The 19,812-nt window shown below is 39.4% G+C and overlaps 1 protein-coding gene and 1 long non-coding RNA gene across 2 annotated transcripts; one reads left to right on the top strand and one right to left on the bottom strand.

The window, feature by feature from the left end:
* Positions 1-5,185: 5,185 nt before the first annotated feature.
* LOC149220235 (uncharacterized) lies at positions 5,186-5,820 on the top strand. The gene is made up of 2 exons (XR_016249272.1): positions 5,186-5,452; positions 5,617-5,820. It is a non-coding gene; the product is annotated as an uncharacterized LOC149220235 (long non-coding RNA).
* Positions 5,821-6,839: 1,019 nt separating this feature from the next.
* Positions 6,840-11,098, bottom strand: LOC149220234 (uncharacterized). Its single transcript, XM_089384705.1, has 2 exons — positions 10,210-11,098; positions 6,840-10,130 (listed from the first exon to the last, which is right to left on the bottom strand). The coding sequence occupies exons 1-2, from the start codon at positions 10,960-10,962 to the stop codon at positions 6,903-6,905; spliced, it is 3,981 nt and encodes a 1,326-aa protein (XP_089240831.1). The 5' UTR covers positions 10,963-11,098; the 3' UTR covers positions 6,840-6,902.
* Positions 11,099-19,812: the final 8,714 nt, after the last annotated feature.

Here is a 19,812-nt window from a genome sequence, read left to right as displayed (position 1 = left end):
ATGTCTCCCTATTTCCCTTTCTCTCTCCCTTATTCCCCCTCCCTCAACCTCTCTCCCCATTCCTCTCTCCCTTTCTATTTATCTACAATCTCAATTTATCCACCTCTCCATCTCATTTTCCACTTATATATTTATTGTTCTCTATCTCTCCATGTCTCTCCCACATCAAATCATCTCTTCTCCTCATTGTATCTCTATCTCTCTCTCCCTCCCTAATACCCTCTCTCCACTCTTCTCTCTCCCCCTCCTCTTTATCTCTCTCTATCTATATATATTTATTGCTCACTATTCACATGTTAATCCCATCTACCTCTACCTCTCCATAATATACAACTCTCTCCCTCTCCCTCTTTTCCTCTCTTTCCCTCACACACCCCCCCAACTCTCTCTATTTACCTCTCTCTTTCGCTCCCTCCATATCTATATTTATTTACCCAAATCACTCCCCCCAACCCACTCTCCATATTCCTCACACTCACTTCCTATTTTTCTCTCTTTCTCCCTCTCTTTCTCTCCACCTAACTCTATCTCGCATATCTCCCTCTCTTTCTTTCTCTCTCCCTCCCTCCCTCAAGCCTCTACCTAATTGCACATGATCACTACCATCTTCAACCACTCCCTTAAAGCCCCCCTACATTACCACTTGTTTCTCTCTCTCTATCTCTCTCTCAAACCACCTACACTACCACTATTCTCTCTCTCTCTCTCTCTCTGGCCCCTACCTGATTGCACATGATAACTCCCATCCTCAACCCCTCACTTAAAACCCCCCAACACTACTCCTCTCTCTCTCTCTCTCTCTCTCTCTCTCTCTCTCTCTCTCTCGGGCCCCTACCAGATTGCACATGATAACTCCCATCCTCAACCCCTCACTTAAAACCCCCCAACAATACCTCTCTCTCTGGCCCCTACCTGATTGCACATGATAACTCCCATCCTCAACCCCTCACTTAAAACCCCCCAACTCTCTCTCTCTCTCTCTGGCCCCTACCTAATTGCACATGAGAACTCCCATGCTCAACCCCTCACTTAAAACCCCCAACACTACCTCTCTCTCTCTCTCTCTCTCTCTCTCTCTCTCTCTCTCTCTTGGGCCCCTGCTTGATTGCACATGATAACTCCCATCCTCAACCCCTCAATTAAAATCCCCCAACTCTCTCTCTCTCTCTCTCTCTCTCTCTCTCTCTCTCTCAAGCCCATACCTGATTTCACATGATAACTCCCATCCTCAATCTCTTTCTCTCTCAGGCCCCTACCTGATTTCACATGATAACTCCCATCCTCTCTCTCTCTCTCTCTCTCTCTCTCTCTTTGTGTGTGTGTGTGTTTGTATATATATTTCTCTCCATGTCCCCTCCCTCTAACTTCACTTTCCTTATCTACTCCATCGACTCTCCCCGACCCATATTTCTCTCCACGTCCCCTCCATCTAACTTCATTTTCCTTATCTACTCCATCCACTCTCCCCCACCCTCAAAACTCAGATATTTATCTATCCTAAATTGTGGGGTGATCGAAATAGTGATTGAAACAAACCGTATTCTACTTATTTAAACTTAATCAACTTAAGTAAAATAAACTATTGCAGGCGGAACAAGAGTACTTCCACCTAATCAACTTGGAAAAATCAAATTTCAAATCACAAAGGAGACACATAGAACATTAACTAGAATCGAAGGAAGTCTATCTAAATCCTATTTCTCCTTGGTTGAACATTGTTGAACATCATTGATTAATTCCATTTAAATTTTCTTTGGGAACAAGATATGCATTTTTGCGTAATAAATATGATAATAAATATAATTCTTTACTATTCTATAAGAATAGATGTAAACATACAGGAAAATATGCTACATGAATCCTACATAGAGGATTAAAGAAAGCTATGGAAGGAATGAAATTCCTTTACACCCATGCACACTACTTTATTAACCTAAAAATAATCCTTGCAAATCAAATTTCTACTCAGTAAAGTGACTGTGTCATGAAGTTAATCTACTATAAGTAAATAACTATGTTTCTAGAAATTTATAAGACAACAAATTATGAATGAATGAAAAAATTGTAAAGATAGAAATGGAAATAAACTAGCATTTGCACCTAATGTTGCAAAGAAAACGCCGTAAGGCATAGTGTGTGGAAGACTATTCAAATGTGAATGGGCTTTTATGGGCTTTTTTGAAAGCAAGGGTCGATGTATTTGAGTTTTAATTTGAGGAAGCCATGTCGAAAAGCGTATTTGGGGGTTGTATTTGGGGGTTAAAGTGGCTACGAAAAGGAATGCAAGTAGTCTTAAATGTCCATTGAACTTGTCTAGACCCCTCATATTTGGATTGAAATTGCGTAGTTGAAGGTGAAGGTAAAGGAATAAATTCACGCGAAACGCGAACAAGAACTGGGTTGGGTATCCATATCGATTTGAATAGGGTTATTTAAGAAATCATTAATCAAACAGGAAATTTAATTAATATGAAGACATATTGAAAACATGTATTATATTCATTGAAATAAATTGATTTTGTTAACAAAATATGTTAAAACCCATTGATAATGAATCAGTTGTGAAGACATAAACTATCAAAATGGTATTTGATCTTGAAACATCCTTTTTCAAGTTTCAAATGGAAAATAAAAATAGTGAATATAATATTCTAAAGAACTCTGTGCTTGTCATTCCATATTTGACATTGTATCAAAACTTGTTGGAGGCATCGAAGACCTGAAGTCATGATTGGCCAACCCAAGTATAAATGCCCCAAAACAGCCCTGCCTACAAATGCCCTACTTACATTTTTGCGCTTGCCGAGTTTTTACCAAGCTTCTCTTGAGATGAGTCAAACTATCGACACTCTTCTGCCTCGTCAAGTCTTTCCTAAGCCAAGTCTACTAATCTAAGTCACATCACAAAGGACATTAAACACGTAGAACACGAAAAACAAGAGTCTAATACAAGATACTTTAACCCTAAAAACAAGACACTGTCGAATACAAAACACTTTAACCCTAAAACTAAACATCAAGTACATGTCAAACGTCCTAGAATGTCAATGTCCCGGGGACTGCCCTATTTAGTTGCTAGTTGTTAACATTGCAGAGATCCATCTTAATCGTAGACTTATTAGCAGTTGAAATGGATCTCACTGCTTAAAAATTCAAAGTTAAAATAGCTTCATGTTAATTCAAATCTACATTTTATCCTTCACCTGCATAATAAGAAAGAACAAGAGACCGTAAGAACTCGTAAGAGTCACAAAACAACAATGCAAAATACTTTTAAAGTCGAACATATAGGACATTTCTACGGCATGTGTCCTAGAATGTCAATGTCCCGGGGACTATTGCCTATTTATTTACTGGTTGTTAACATTGCAGAGATCCATCTTAATCGTAGACTCATTAACCATTGAAATGGATCTCACAGCTTAAAAATTCAAAGTTAGGATAGCTTTATGTTAATTCATTTCTTCTTTTATGCACGTATCTTTTTGTTTTCCTCTTTCCCATCTTCTTCCTTTTTTTCCTTTTTTATTACATTACAAAACTGAAATCCATTTCCATTTTAGTTTATTATCATTACCCACACGCATTGCATGTGATATCACATCCATCCAATGGTGTAGAGTGCACCTCCAATATTACAAGTGAGATTCGGTGTAGAGTGCACCTACTATATTACATGTGATTCGGTGTAGAGTGCACCTAGCTTCTCTGGGAGCAAAAAGACTAGAAGGCCAACAACTGATCTATATTGAATCTCTGTACAATAATAACAACTCATTTTGTTTCCCAAAAAAGGGGCTTAAAATCATCCGCATCCGAGACAATCTAGACCTGACCTCAACTGCCGTCCTGGTCACAAAGGTCTTATGAACTTCCCATGTCTGGTAACCGAATCAATAAAAATTCAAACCTTGTACTAACCTCCAAACTGCAAAAACACAAATTTCATAATTTTATAGGAAATTTTCTATGAATTCGCAGCAGGAAGGCTAGATGTCTGCCAAATTTTGCAGGCACCTTAACAGCCAAAATCCAGGTCAAAACATTAATTGGCCTCCTAAATAATTAATTATCAAGTTGCTCCCTTGCAATGCTAGATTTCAAAATCTCAAGCATCAATGCTTTAAATTATGCGCAAGCTTCTCTGCTTTTCGAAGATCAGACCCCACGGATTTCACAATTTTGAAACCTTCAATAGGATTTGTACAAAATCTGTTGAATTAGCAAGAAAAGAAAAGAGGTAGAACACAGTAAATACATACATCTGGAAGCGAGGATTGAAGATGAGCGTGAAAAGCCCAATTTAATGCCCTACCGAGGAATGCATAATCCACAAATTGCAGCATCCCATTAAAGCCATGATCAGGCAAACCCCAAATCAATGATGGATGAATCAGAAAGATACCTTCTATGGGCATCTCAACGTGGACCATTTATTTTTCACTATTTTATGTTTCCCTACGTAATGAATAATGTTGGTTATTTGTGAGAATGGTTATTATTGATTATGATACGTAACGAATAACGCTGGTTACTTGTGAGAATGGTTATTATTGATTATTATTGGAGCTGTTTAAATGAAAAATCATATCATCTTCAATATTTATTCAAAGGAAAATTATATTATTTATAATAACATGTAAATATAAGATATTAGTGATCCATAAAGACACAAATTTTTACTAATATGCATTTATATGTATATTACATTTTAAATTATGTTTTTCAGATAAACTTTTAAAATTATTATATTAAATTTTATTTTTAATTTATCAGATATAATGTTTATTTCAAGATCATTTTAACTTATAAAATATTGGGAAAAAAATATATTAAAATAATAACCTAAATTTTATGTTAATATTACAAATAATTAATATAAAAATGAAATGCAAACATAAAAATATTTTGTTTTTCAGAATTTAAATCATAATCAAATTCATATGAAAACTCCTTATTATATATCGTATCAAACTGATTTATTATTTTTCAGAATTTAAATCATAATCAAATTCATATGAAAACTCCTTATTATATATCGTATCAAACTGATTTATTATATATCGTATCAAACTGATTTAAACAGATTTAGAGAACACATATTTTTAACTCTCAACCCATTTATTAGCATTACCAATCTACATTAAATGCCGCAAATCTCATACATCCCACTGAGGGCAGGGTGCACCAGCAAGGGCTAAAAAGCCGGTGGCTGAGCTCTATTGGTGTCCTTTTTTCACTCAGAGGGAGCTCTATTGATGTCAAATATCTTTCTACGGTAATAACAACCCATTTTATTCAAGATAAAACCGATAAAACTGATCCGTATCCTCCAAAATCGTGATCTGACTTCAGCTGTTGTTATCCTGATAATTGAGCTGGTCAGATTTACATATTCTCACTGGGCCAGATGTGCAGATGGCAGAAGATCATCATCTGGTTTGCATTTTAGGTGGGATCAGTAGGTGGGATCATCGAATAGAAAAAAGGCAGTTGACAACTGCATTGTCCTCTGCAAAAGAAGAATATAAGGGTGAATATAAGAATATAAGTGCCAATAGATGGCATCAGCGCATATAGAAGAAGTACCAAAGGTATTTTAGGTGGGATCAGTAGGTGGGATCATCGAATAGAAAAAAGGCAGTTGACAACTGCATTGTCCTCTGCAAAAGAAGAATATAAGGGTGAATATAAGAATATAAGTGCCAATAGATGGCATCAGCGCATATAGAAGAAGTACCAAAGGTTGAGACTGCCAGCAAGCAGGATATGAATGGTGAAGCCCTAATAATGTCAGGGGCCAAACCAGAAGGTGGGAAATGGTGCTGAATATCCCAGAAACCTGCCCACCTGGAAAGAGAAAAGAAGAACATGGGCAACCACCATAGCACACAATCAAGCTGGAATTTGGAACAGAAACTGAAATCAAGATCTGAAAACTCAAACGACCAAACCCTAGAATAATATGCTCTGAGATTTGACGTAGCATATAAGTGTCTATAAGTGGCCTTACAGGCAAAAATGATTACAGGGTTCTATAAGCCTTACATATTGTAACAGGGATATTAGAGCTGTAAGTTCTGAGTTGGCCTGTGAGCTGTAAATCATTTTGAGGGTCATTAGTGCCATATAGCACAGCATCACACTATTGTACTCTTCCGTATTCTGCATTATTAAATTAAAGCAAGTTCATGTTGTTCTGCTATATGTGAATTCCTGTAAATCAATGGTAACAGTTTTCTCTAAATGGTGACAGAAGATAAAATTCTAAAAGTATAAATTCTTCCGCTGCAAGATATATGCTAATTTCTAACATGGCATCAGAATCCTTTGATATCTGACCCTGAAATTTCTAACAGTTTTTAGTTTTGAGCTCTAATTTAACTACAAGTTTGACAGATCATAGCTAAGTATTTTAATAGTTAGATCCAAACATTAGTCCATTAATATTGGTCGGTCAAGAGATCCACCAAATAAAGCATCATTTGAAGTTAAGTATACCAATTCTCGTGTAGGCACCCCTTTGAAAACTATATTCAAATCAAAGAATTTCTTGACCTGGACATTTAATGGGTAAGTATTAGACGAAAACCAATAGGGCATGGCCAACTACAAAGATTGCAGAGTTGTCAATCGTAATAGTTGACCTCTAAATATTACTATGGGCATATTTTGAATCTCGTTTGTATTCTGCATATCTATGGATGTCTCTCATTTCCTTAATGGTCTACTACTGAATAGTGAATCCTATGGATGAAGGAGTTTATTTTGGTCAGACTGCAGGTTCATGAAGCATAACCCATCTAGTGTTACTCTAAAGTGATATGATAAAACCCGCAACAAACAAAATAATAAACTTTATAAAACAGGTTTTATATGATATATCACACCAATTTCAACAATCAATGGCACTCTGGCATTACCTCCTTGGGTTGTTTAATTTTAGGATAAGTCCATCCACTCATAAGATCAATACTAGGCAACTCTAACCCTTTTGAAGCATCAAGTTGACTTAATATATCTTGAAAAGAGAGCTCCACACTTCTCAAGACCTCTTGCGTCCTGGAAGAATCATGTGCTAAAAGAGAGAGCAAGCAGCCATATTCTTCCTTTAAGTGCTTCAACTGAGCGTGTTGTTTCAACAATTTGGAAATCTGGTCATCTGCCCTTGAATGAGCTTCTCTTAACTCTTCAGTGCGTGCAGCCAGATCATCCTTGATTTTTTGTATCTCATGGTCACTTTCTGTTTCTACTGCCTTTTTTGCATTTGAAAGTGCTGAGATTTTGTTTTCTGCATCTGCTAGCTCACTCTCAAGGGAGTGCACCCTTTCAAAAACCTTATCCAACTTAGTGGCTAGTATGTTAGCTTCTCCTTTGAATTTTGTAGCTTCTTGTTCAGCAAAACCTATCTTTTGCTGTAGTTCATTCACTGATTTACCAAGCCAATCAATTTTCTTGACCGGATCCTGGTATAAAACTTCATCTGTAAAGTCAATAGTGTTTAATGTCTTCATTATACTCTGTCTTGTATTGTTGCTATCAAGTAACTTCTTCTCTAGCTCGGCACAATGACTTTTTAAGGAAAATACATCTGTTTCTAGACTTTCAAAGCGCTCCAGCTCACTTGACAACTCGCTGATTCTCTGCTTATGTTCATTAATCACAGAGTCACGTAATTGCAACTCCGTTTTTAGCTGCTCATGTTCTACTATTTTTTCATCCAGAGATTGTTTCAAATTTTCTCGTTGTTGAGCTAACCCTTTTCCTTTTTTCACTGCCATAGTCAGTTTCTCCCTTATTACTGATGATCTCTCTTCTGCCTCCTCAAGCTGTACCTGTAAAGCATCCTTTTGTTTTTTCACTGTCTCTAGCTCTTCAGCCATTATTCTATTTTGTTGTATATGACTTTCTATCTCTACTCTATGTGATGCCACTGCTAAATAGACTTCTTCTTGCTTTTTAGTCATTTCCTCAAGTTCTGTAGTTTTTGTGGTCATTGCAGCCTGAAGACCCTGAAGCTCCATCATCTTTGCATCACCACTTTCCTTGAGCTTTTCAACTTCTTCAGATAATTCATTTAGCTTTTCTATGAGTTTCTTGATACATCCTTCGAGATGCTCCCCATTATTGCAGAATAAAGATAACTCCTGTAGATCTTGATCTTTCAATGTTTCAATAACCATATCCAATAGTCTCTTCATACAGTCTTCTGCAATTAAATTCCTATCAGCAATGCTTGATTCCACAGGGGACTCACTCATAGGTTGATCAACAAGATCATTGCATAAACTCTCTTTCCGGGATGCATCTTGAACTGCTTGCTCGTTTAGAGATTCAAATTTAGAATTAAGCTCCTCGAGGCTTTTCACATATTCCTGTTTTTCATAGTTTACTTTCAAGAGATTTTCCTCTAGGCTTTCTATTCTCCTCTTCGAGTCCTCCACTTCAAAGGCAGATAAGTCAGCAATTCTTTGAGCATTCTCAATTTCATGCTTAAAACAAGCTGCATCTTGTTGGGCCTGCGTTAGTGCTCTGCTGAGCCATTCAATCTGAAATTCTGGATCAGTATTTCGCATAGATGTTGGCATATCAACATTCTCAAGGATTTGTTCCCATCTTTGAATAAGATGGTTCCTTTCCAACAAAGTCTTCTCCAGTATATCTGACTGCTCAACTACACTACGGTATTTATTTTGTAGTTCCTCGTACTCTTCTTTTAGATCTTCAAGATGACTCTTCCCAGTTTTGTCATCATCCACACTTGTTTCAGACATAGTGTTATTTACTCCAAGAGATGATTTTGCAAGCCACTCAACTTTATCAATTATTTCTTTGGAGTGGATTGCCTCTGGCAAATTCATCTCCCCAAAGACATTTTCAATTTTCTGAAGAAGTGAGTCCTTGTTAGAAACTGATTCCCGAAAAGCACTTGCAGAATTCTGAATATCTTCTAGCTCTAATTCCAGTGCTTTAACACGCTTAGAAGCTTTCATTTCAGTTTCATGCAATGTATCATTTTTCTTCTGCAATTCCTGCAAACATTTTTCTAGCTCATTGGACTTGTCCACTAATGATTGTCTTAGTGTATTGCGTTCCTGAACCAATCCTTTTCCTTTAGCGATGGCCAGACTAAGCTTTTCTCTCACTGATGACAATTTGCTTTCTGTCTGCTCAAGCTCAGTTCTCATTTTGCTGTTATCCATGCTCATTTCTTTAAGATTCTCGTCAAATTTACATAAACGGTCCTTCAGTTCCTTAATTTCTTCTTCATGCTGAGTTTTAATTGAATTCATTACGTTTACTTCTTCATTTAACTGGTCTACTTCCTTTTCTTTGTAACTGAAGACTTCTCTGAGGAACACATCCAAAGAAAGTGTCGGTTTTTTTTCCAACAAGTTTCCATAATTAGAAGCAAGCTCAAGTAAGCATTTATGAACCAGGTTCACTTGTGAAAAAGCTACCTTATACTCCTCAATAAGAAAAAGGAGGCTTGTCTCCAGATAAGACATTCTCTCCGAGCAAGGAACAGATGCCAAAGTCTCATCTTGAATGACTTCCTCAATGGCAGCTATTAACTTCTCTATGGTAGTGTCAAACTGGTGTTTCAAGTCAGAATAAAATTCTGAAGAAGCTTTCATTAATGTTTCCTTTTCTGAAAGAGATTTTCTAAGGGCATCTACCTCCAAATGTAAGGAATCTCTTTCATTTGCATTTTGGGCTGCTTGAAAAGCCATTTCAGTGCATTTTTCATCCAGTACTGTGCACTTACCACTAATCTCTTCAAGTTGGGCACATTTCTGAGATAGCTCAACTAACTTAACATTCATATCTTGAATATCTTGGTCCTTTGAAAACAAAACAGACTCAAGTTCTCTTATAGTGGGTTCAAACTGTGATCTTTCATCCAATGCTTTCTGCAAATGTTTCATGAACTTGCTACAGTCAGCGACCAGGATGTCCAATGCCACAAAAGATTGCATGTTTTCTTCTCCAACTTCACTGGACTCTGCATGCCGCAGACGATCAACTAGCTCTTCACTATGCTCAGTCATCCTCTCTTGCTGCTGGACCAACTTTCTAAGCTGATCATGGATAATAGCAAGTTGTTGTATAGCTGAATCTCTCTCCCCCTGCATCACAGAAACTCCTTAGTTTTTCAAATGAATTCTGCATTTCTGAAATCTCTAAACTATGGAATTCAAATATTACCTGCAAGATTGTACATTTTGCAAGCTGTTTTACTGTAAAACTCACAGCAGTAGCAAGCTGCAAATCAATATTTGAAATTTCTGATTCATTAATAGATTTAGATGGTTGAATGGTTTCCTCAATGTTTTCTGCCTTATGAACTGTTGAATTTTGACAATCAGTTTTCTGAACACCCAATGATGTTTCTTGGTCAGTATACTCTCCATGCAATGGTTCTGTTTGACTCTGCAACAAAGCTGAGTCGCATCTTGCCTCAGGGATAGGTAGAAAGCATTCACCCTCTACCTCTGTTAACATATGTCTATGCTTGCACACATTGCTTGCAAAATTCATATTTTCTGATGTAGCTTTATGAAGCTCAAGTACCATATCTCTCAATTGCTTATCACGTTCTGATTTTTCATCTTGCCTCCTTGATAAATATTCCTTGCAATCATATAGCTCTGCAGAAAGTTTGGCATTCTCCTCAGAGAATCGATTCCTTTCTTCTTCATGTTTTTGGTGGAAATCAGCTTCTTTTTTCATTTGCTCCAGCTCAGCTCTCACTACATGAAGATATTCAGATAGCTCTGCTCTCTCATTTTCTAATTTTTTGACCAAGACCTTGAATTCATCAAGATCATTCATCGCTTTAACCTTTTCAGCCTTTATTTCATGCATTTCATCACTAAGTTGAGATATTTGACCATTAAGTTCATCAGTCAGCTGCCTTGTTCTCATAGCTTCTGTCTCAAGTTGTTCTTTTTCAACCATTGTAGAACATGTCTCCAGCTTATAACATTCAAATCTCTTGTAATCTGTTCTTTAGCTTTAATAGCTTCATCTAGAACAGGTCTCATTTCAGCCAATTCATTTCTTACAAGCTGATTTTCTTGTTCTGCCTTTGCCATATTCTTTGCATGCTCATCAAGCTTCGTTAAAAGATTGTGATTTTCATCGTTGAGACTTTGTTCTTGAGTTCTGAGTTTTTCTAACATTTCAATATAATTTTCTTCTCTGTCCTTGGCTCTCTTGATAAATCTTTCAACTTCAACTTCAAGACAAGCCTTACCTTCTTTGATTTCACCCACTGATTCCACTCGTACATTTTGTTCAGCTTCCTTGATTTTAGAAAAAGCGGCTGCTTTCTCTGCTTCAAGATCCTCTAATTTCTGTCGCAGAGTCTTAAAATCAAGTGGACATTGATTCCCATTCTTTGTCAAATGTTCCCCATCTGTTTGAGATATCTGGGGTTTCTCTTCCAACAAACCAGTTGCTTTTTCCAAGTCTTCAATGTAAGTCACTTTTGTCTCAGAATCACTGGCAACTGCAAGTGTACCTTTCTGTTCAATGGAATCATGAAGATTCTGCTGTGTAATTTCCAGGGTTTTGCTTTGCAGCTGGGATCTCAAGTCATCCGAGGTATTTGCCATTTCTAATTTCTCCTGTTCCAAGTCATGAGCCATCTGTCTCAATTGCTCTTGTTCTACAAGTAGTGAAGCGGGTTTTTCAGCTTCTTCACCGCATGCATAAAGTTTTGATAACTGACCTTCCTTCTCAAGAAAATTACCCTTCAGAAGAAAACTAGACTCTTCCAGACTTGCACTTCTACTTTCCGTCAGATGGTCAAGCGCATCCACAAAGGACTCGTCCATGCTCATATTCCTGTTCTTGTCACCTTTGAAGTGATGTAGGGTATCAACATGAGAAGGCTGTGAACTGCAATTTTTTAAAAATGCAACAGGTATATCCTCACTACACTGTCCAGCTCCCCGTAGCTCTCCATGTTCATCATTTTTCAAGTCCAGAACTGGAGACCTGACTTCCTGCAAAACCCTAACCAAAACAAGGTGAGCTTATAAATGAATAAAGACATCCTCAGTGCCCAATATATAAGAAAATCAAAACAGCAAACGAGTTTATTTCATCCCCTGCAGCAACTTTGTCCTCCAAATGAGCTTTTTGGCTCTCTTAAGAGCCTTCAGAAAAATTTAGATTTACCTGTTCTAATTCATTTGCATTATCAAACTCAAGAATTGCAAGCTCAACATCGGTGCTCTCCAGAGCGTGTACTTGCTCTTGCAATTTAGGATCTCTGTATGGCATGCTATCTTCATCTTTTCCCAATTCAGAAAGTGAATTCCCTATACCACTGTGTTCAGGTGCAAGATCTCTAACAGCATAAACACTAATTGATTCCCCTTGTAAGGAAGGAGAGTCCATATCATTGGTGAAGCTTGAAGGAGAACTATGTACGGCTACATAAGCTTCCAATCCCTGCTCTACCAGCACTTCTCTACCTTTGGAACCTTCCTCCTCTTCCCATGAAGCAGACACAATTGAACCATCAGGCCTAGAGGGACAACTGTCATCCCTGGAAAGACCATCAACTACCAAATTAATATTCTCTGCTCCCCCAGACTGATCAACCACCAAATTAATATTCTCTGCACCCCCACGCTGATCAACTACCAAATTAATATTCTGTGCACCCCCAGACTGATCAACTACCAAATTATTATTCTCTGCACCCCCAGACTGCTCTCCCATGGCAATTTCTGTCTCCACAGCACTACAGGACTTCAAATTATCACTGGTGTCTGATAACATTGGTAATACTATATCACCTGGCTCAGAATTGGGTGTCTTCCCTGGATCTGAAGCATTTTGCCCAGATAACACATCGTCCCCAATTTAATGTCCTGCCGAGGAATGCATAATCCACCGCTTGCAGCGCCGATTATGAATTCCTGCCTGCGTGAAAAGCCCAGCCCAATCTAATATCCTACCAAGGAATGCATAATCCACCGATTCCAGCGAACCCTTTCCTTGAGAATTCATGCCTTCTGCTACAAGTACTCAGACTCAGAGAAAATAATTAACGGAGAAAATTTTTCAAAACACAGTACGCCTCGTATCCGGTACGCCTATCTCAAACCCCTGATATTTCGAGAAGATGAAACTATTCGATCCCAAATGAAACGCACAAACCGTTGGGCAACCCTTTTAAATCAACGATCAACGGCTGAAATTGTTGCAATCGTCTAACATATAATCGTGTGGCTTACAAGATGACAGGTAAACAGAGAGGGGAGTTGATCTCAGAGGGAACGCCTTACGGCGTAAAAATATTATATAAGGTTTCTTGGAGTCCTTTAGGTGGACCCTCACCAAGGTACTCAAAGAAACTATAGAGGATCATTGACAAAAAACCTTGTCATATTTAATGAATTATTTGTACCAAAAAAATAAAATCATCAACATCACCATGCAATTAAACCAACTAACTCAATTCATAATTAAACATGTAAAATATATAATAAAAAAATGTACATCAAGTAAGGTCAAAATCTTACATGTGATTAGGCCAAGTAGTACGATATATGGGCCTACAAAATGCTCATTACAAGGGTCCATCACACCCCACAACATAGATTGTTGCACACCTTGTGCAACTATATTTCTTTAATCATATTATTCTTGTTGTTGTTGGTCCTAGCCGTGATATTACTTATTGTTGGGAGCGGGATCCCCAAAAGCCCATGTTTAAGTCAATTTTTGTAATATAATTATAAAGACTCCACATCTTGTGGTTGCTAAGTGCGAAGGTGTTATGTATCAAAAAGGGTAGTCCGCCCTTAGTTTTGTAAAGTAAAGCCAGTTGTAAGAGAACTACCCATGGTCTGTGGACCATGGGATTGTATAAAAGAGCTATGCTCTAAGTAGTTTAAAAAAGAGGAAACAATGGCAGATCAAGTATTAGAATAATAGATCTGAAGTAAGAAGTCTAAGTTTCGAGTCGTAGCATAGGTAGAGGCTCTACAGCTGAGTGTACAGAGGCCTAAGGTGGAAGTCCATCGCTGAATGCATAGACCCCTGCAGCTATGTGCGCAGGGTAGATAGAGTCTGTAATCACTTAAAGATATCAATAAAGAGAAGTATTTTGAAAATAATGTGTCTTTGTTCCAATTAATGCATCTTGTCATATTATGTATGAATTTCTTTTATAATGCTTATGTGATGCACGAATGTGTATAATTATGTTGGATAACTAAACTCAAATAAGAATATATGTTTACACGGTGCTAACTGTGATTATCTAATAAGATAAGTAAGACACTTAGACTAGTTTGGGAATCTGCACGGTACGTTGCACTAATAACACGAAAGTACCTAAACCACAGGTTAGGGCTGCCAGTAGTGTAGGGATTTGTTTGGTTAATTAACGTTGAACTTGGGTTATGCCCCAACAAGCCAAAAAATGGTTTCGTTGCTAGGACCGGAATCTGCATAAGAGATGTGTGATGTCGTATCACTGTAATCCAACTAAGAAAGAGATCAGAGACTATTTGGATAAAAAGATCCACGAATTCGCGGCGCAGGAAAATAGAAGTCCACGACTGACAAAGGAACAGTGGCTGGACAGGTACCTATATACAGAGATCCACGAGATCTTTTTATGTTCCTTTCCAATTGAGCTATACGAGTGGATCGCGAAGCTAGCAGATAGCCAAGGAAGGTGGAAACTTGACAATCCTATTGTTTGGACCCCAAAACTAGTGTAGAGATTGGAAGCATTTGAGGATAAGATCGTCCATGCTGTCAATCATTGGCTTGATTGCATCATAGGAGGATTTGTAATTGAATTCGTGGTCGACACCTCAGTCAGCTACAGTGAGGCGGAGCTGCGCTTTTCCAAATGTCCGCGAGGTAAGTACGTAAAATATTTGAATACCTGGATTAAAATGCTATTGTGCGAAAAACAGGTTATGTAGCTACCTTGATGTTCGAGACTACGCGAAGCGGAAAAACTTATAGGAACAACAGAAAAAAAGGTCCAAAGTATAGTCCCTTGATTTCACCTCCACGAGGTGACGAAGGAGGGATAGTGAAGGTTTCTCCATGAAGTGATATTTAGTTAATAAGACAAGGATTCCCGCGAATACCACCTCCACCCACACCACCTCCAACTTCACCACCATCACCTCCAACTTCACTCGTACCACCTCCATCTCCACCGCAGTTCAGTATGGCAAATACAGTGAAGCTGCCTTTGTTCAAAGGCTTGGGAAATGAAGGCCCGAACCAATTCTGGTTCGTTGTGAGGGATGTATGGGAAGCTCAAGGTGTTACAAATGATCGCATAAAGAAGGCAACACTGGTTAGTGCTCTTCAAGATCGCGCGATAACCTGGTATATTAAGTACTCTAATGATAAACTGAATGTTGGAGTGGCAGACATCTAGGCAACACTAAATAGAGAACTTAGTAGGCCTAAATTTGAGGCACAGTTGATCGCGAGATTCAAATAAATCACGATGAAACTAGGTGAGATGCCTTAGGAACTAGATCAGAGGTTGAAGTGTATAATCCGTGAAGCCAACATGAATTTGACAGATGGACAACATCGTGAATGGTTTGTAGCTTCGTTACTACCACACTTAAGGAGTGCGTTGTCACAGCAGAAGATAACAACTCAAGCAGAGGCCTTGGAGCTTGCCATGAGACTAAATGAAAATCCAATGCAAGATAAAAATATAGGAGTTTAGCAGGTCGATGCACAACTGAAGAATCTGTGCCTTGAGATGCAAAGTCTGAAGCAGGACAGGACGGTTCGACCAGAGGTGTGTGAGGAGGTATGGTGCTTGAAATCCAAGAGTCAGGATCATGACAAAGACCATTTCCCATTCTTTGAAAACTAAATTGCAGGAGGAGGACCGATGCCTTTAAGTTCATAAGCTCAAGAAGGACCTAGCGCGACACCTACATTATGGTGTGCTATCTGTCAGGTAGCTGGAAAACATGCCATAGATAACTGTCACTTGCTACAGAAGTATGTACAAGCATCGCAACAGCTGTTCTGCAAATTTTGTAGGTCGGTAGGACATGATAAGCGTACTTGCAAGAGCTATGAATTGATGATGGATAGAACTACTGCCTATAGGGTTCAGGCCAAAACTCGACCCCTTGACCAGAGCGTAGGGATGGCGCGGACAAGATTTCAGGGGCGCGGATGAGGCCGAGGTGGAGGAGGACCTGGAAGAGGTCAAGGACAATTGATTTGTTACAATTGCAGACGACCATGACACTATGCCCACGATTTCACTAATCCAATGCGTCTGTCATCCAAGTATTGCACGCTGTTTGATCATGAAACAAAAGATTTTCCTATGCTAATAGCTAGAATACATGAAAAATGGGTGTTACCACCTCCATTGACTCAGAACCTGCATATGATGAGGTATGAGCCATGCGAGGAAGATCCAAACATAAATACAATGCTCAGAAGTGGAATTGCAACAGCAGATGACAAGGGGAACAGCCAGAAGACAGTACATGGGTTCGCAAAGATCTGGTGAAGGAGGCTAAGTTCGATTTGGAGCGTGCACGTAAAACCTTCATGGAAGCTAAGAAGAGCTTCATTGAGGCCTCCACCTCAGGAAGGAAGGATACGCCTGAGCAGGAGATGGACCCCTCTATGCTCACAAATTTCCTTGAGAACTGTATGAACTTATTGCGCGATAATAAGGTTGTAAAAGGGTTACAAGAGCTCATCAATAGATGCGTTGGAACCACACCGGGTGAGTCGTGCGTAGTACGAAAGATTGGCAAGCATAAAACAAGGACGGGACAGAAGATGAGACTAACTGCGCAGATAGGGGAGTATGAAATGGATCAGGTTATTTTGGACCTGGGGTCAGATGTGAACGTCCTGCCGAAGTAGACTTGGGAACGAATGGGGAGACCTATGCTGCAATGGTCTCCAATTCAACTAAGGATGGCAAATCAACAAAAGATCATCCCCATGGGGTGACTACAGGGGGTGACCGTGGATATTGAGGGAGCGAGCACGCTGGATGATTTTGAGGTAATAGAGATAGTGGATGACAACAATCCCTATCCTTCGCTCCTGGGAATTGACTGGGTTACAAGAAGTGAAAAATGATCTTTGAGAAGAAATCATTGCATGTAATAGTACCCCTTGATCCTACGAAAGGATTGCGCTATACTAAACCAATTTGTGATTATGAGAGTGATGACGACCTGGACTGTATCTATAAGATAACAGTGTGAGACTAAGATTAGGTGAATCCCACCATGCATGGACGAATTACATGGGATTGTGAGAGTTCCTGCACTTTAGACTCTGATGAAGAAATAGAATGCTGGCAGAATCGGTTACATGAAGCAACTACATTGAATTGCAATATGATGACCCAATCGCTCCATTGTGTGTCATTAGAGGTAAGAAATCTACCTACTTATGATGGTCTGAATGAGGTAGATATCTATTTGGATGCATTTAAAAGGGAGGTACTAGAAAAGCAGCGCTTCCAAGCATTGGACTGGGCACTGCGCGCTACGCTTACAAGATGGTGGGGTACACGTAAAGGAAGCTTTGATGATTGGCACGAATGTTAGAGGATGATGAGAACACGATTTGGGAAGCCTAAGATGCGACTGACAGACAAGTATGATGGACAGGATGATCCACGTGTGCATTTAGCCAAATGGACCCAGGCTTATGGAGAAAAGCCCCAACTTGAGTGGGTACACTTGTTTTGTCATACCCTGGACGTGGTCCCAATGAATTGGTATGTAGAAACAGAGATCTTCCATGGGATAGGCGAATGGGATATCCTGCACGAAGGATTCATGATGACATTCAGTTTTGAGGATGGATTTGATAGTATTGATGAAGCATTACAAGAGGTGAAAGCAATGATCTTTAGGATACTGCAGGATCCTTTAGACCCGCTTCAACCTAAATGGGCTCATCAGCTGAGTTGCGTGCTAGAATGTTATAATGTAACTGATGAAGAAGGGGACGAGGATTTGTAGATGATTAACATTCCAGAAACAGAGGGTCACCGTGCGATTCAAGGACCGCAGATTGAGAACCTTGATATAACCGCATCGTTGAAAACGAAACAAGTAAACATTGGTACTAAGGCAGAACCCAAATTCGCGAAGATTGGAGATTACTGGGACAACGCGATGGTGGATAAGGTCGCTGAATTCCTCCGCGAATACCAGGATTTATTCCCTACCAAGTTTACAGACCTGAAAGGGATAATCAGGGACCTAGGTATGATGAAGATTACATTGAAATGCGACGCGAAGCTGGTTAAGCAAAGACCTTACCATCTCAATCCAAAATATAAGGAAAAGGTCCACTTAGAGCTAGACAAGATGCTTGCGGCAGGCATCATTGAGCCTGTGGAAGAATCTAACTGGGTAAGTCCAATGGTGGTACAGGAAAAGAAGCAGAAGGATGAAATAAGGATATGCGTGGATCTTAGGAAGCTGAATGATGCTTGTGTACATGATCCTTTCTTGACTTCGTTCACTAATGAAGTGTTGGACAATGTAGGTGGCCAGGAAGCATATTCCTTCACTGATGGGTTCTCTGGGTACCACCAAATCAAAATCGCGCCAGAGGATAGGAGAAAGACAACCTTCGCGACTGAGTGGGGTTGCTTTCAGTACATTGTAATGTCGTTTGGATTGAAGAATGCACCTGCAATCTTCTCACACGTAGTTGTTGTTGTGTTCAAGGAATTTATTCATAAGTTCCTGGAGGTATATTTTGATGACTGGACTGTATTTGGGTTGGTTAAATGCCATGTAGCAAGCTTGCGTCTGATGCTGGATACCTATCGGAGATACTAGATCGTGCTCAATCTCAAGAAGTTTCTATTTTGTGTTCCTTTTGGGAACCTGTTGGGGCATGTGGTTTGTAGACAGGGATTGATGGTAGACCCCGCGAACATTGTGGTGGTACTAAACTTGGAAGCACCAAGGAGTGTGAAGCAGTTGCGCGCTACCCTAGGACATATGGGATATTATAGAAAGTTTATCAAAGGCTATGCCCAGATCAGCGCGCCTATGGAGAAATTGCTAAAGAAGGATGTCACATTCTGTTGGGATGATGACTGCAAGAAGAGCTTAGATATATTGAAAGAAAAGATGGTCACCGCGCCGATTCTAGTCTTCCTAGACTGGAAGAAAGAGTTTCATGTGCATGTCGACGCGTCCTGTATAGCGCTGGGAGTAGTACTAACACAGGCTGGCGGAGAAGGCGTGGACCATCCTATCGCATTCGCAAGTCAAAGATTATCCAAAGCAGAAAATAATTATTCCACCACTGAGCGTGAAGGGCTAGCTATGGTGTATGCGCTCCAGAAGTATAGGCACTACTTGCTGGGAGGCCATTTCAAGATGTATACGAATCACTCCGCGCTGAAGTACCTGGTCAATAAGCCTGTTTTGGGGGGAGAATCTGCAAGTGGCTCTTACTATTCCATGAGTATGATTTTGAAGTGGTTGTGAAGCCTAGACGCTTGAATGCGGGACAAGACCATCTGTCACGCATCGAAACAGGGGAAGAACCTACTAACTTGGAAGAAGGATTGCCTGACGCGCAACTATTTGTAGTGCGTGTCGTGGATGGTCATTTTGAGGATATAATACACTTCCTAACAATAGGAACTGCACCAGAAGGATACATTGTCCAGCAAAAGAAGGAATTAGTGGTGCACGCGACAGATTTCTCTATCATTGCTAGGCATCTGTACAAGATGGGGACTGATGAGATATTGCGACGGTATGTACCTGAGTTCAA

Source organism: Pinus tabuliformis, chromosome Q, assembly GCF_031772625.1.
Source record: "Pinus tabuliformis cultivar Carrire ecotype Pingquan chromosome Q, CPIR1, whole genome shotgun sequence".
NCBI classification, from domain to species: Eukaryota; Viridiplantae; Streptophyta; class Pinopsida; order Pinales; family Pinaceae; genus Pinus; species Pinus tabuliformis.
The sequence above is the reverse complement of the archived record's forward strand: the minus strand, read 5'-3'. Positions and strand labels throughout refer to the sequence as shown.

Excerpts from the sequence above, each read along its gene's own strand:
- LOC149220234 (XM_089384705.1), bottom strand. The coding sequence starts at position 10,962 with ATGGTTGAAAAAGAACAACTTGAGACAGAAGCTATGAGAACAAGGCAG. Across the intron at positions 10,131-10,209 it reads CAAAATGTACAATCTTGCAG|GGGGAGAGAGATTCAGCTAT; the intron begins GTAATATTTGAA and ends TCTGTGATGCAG.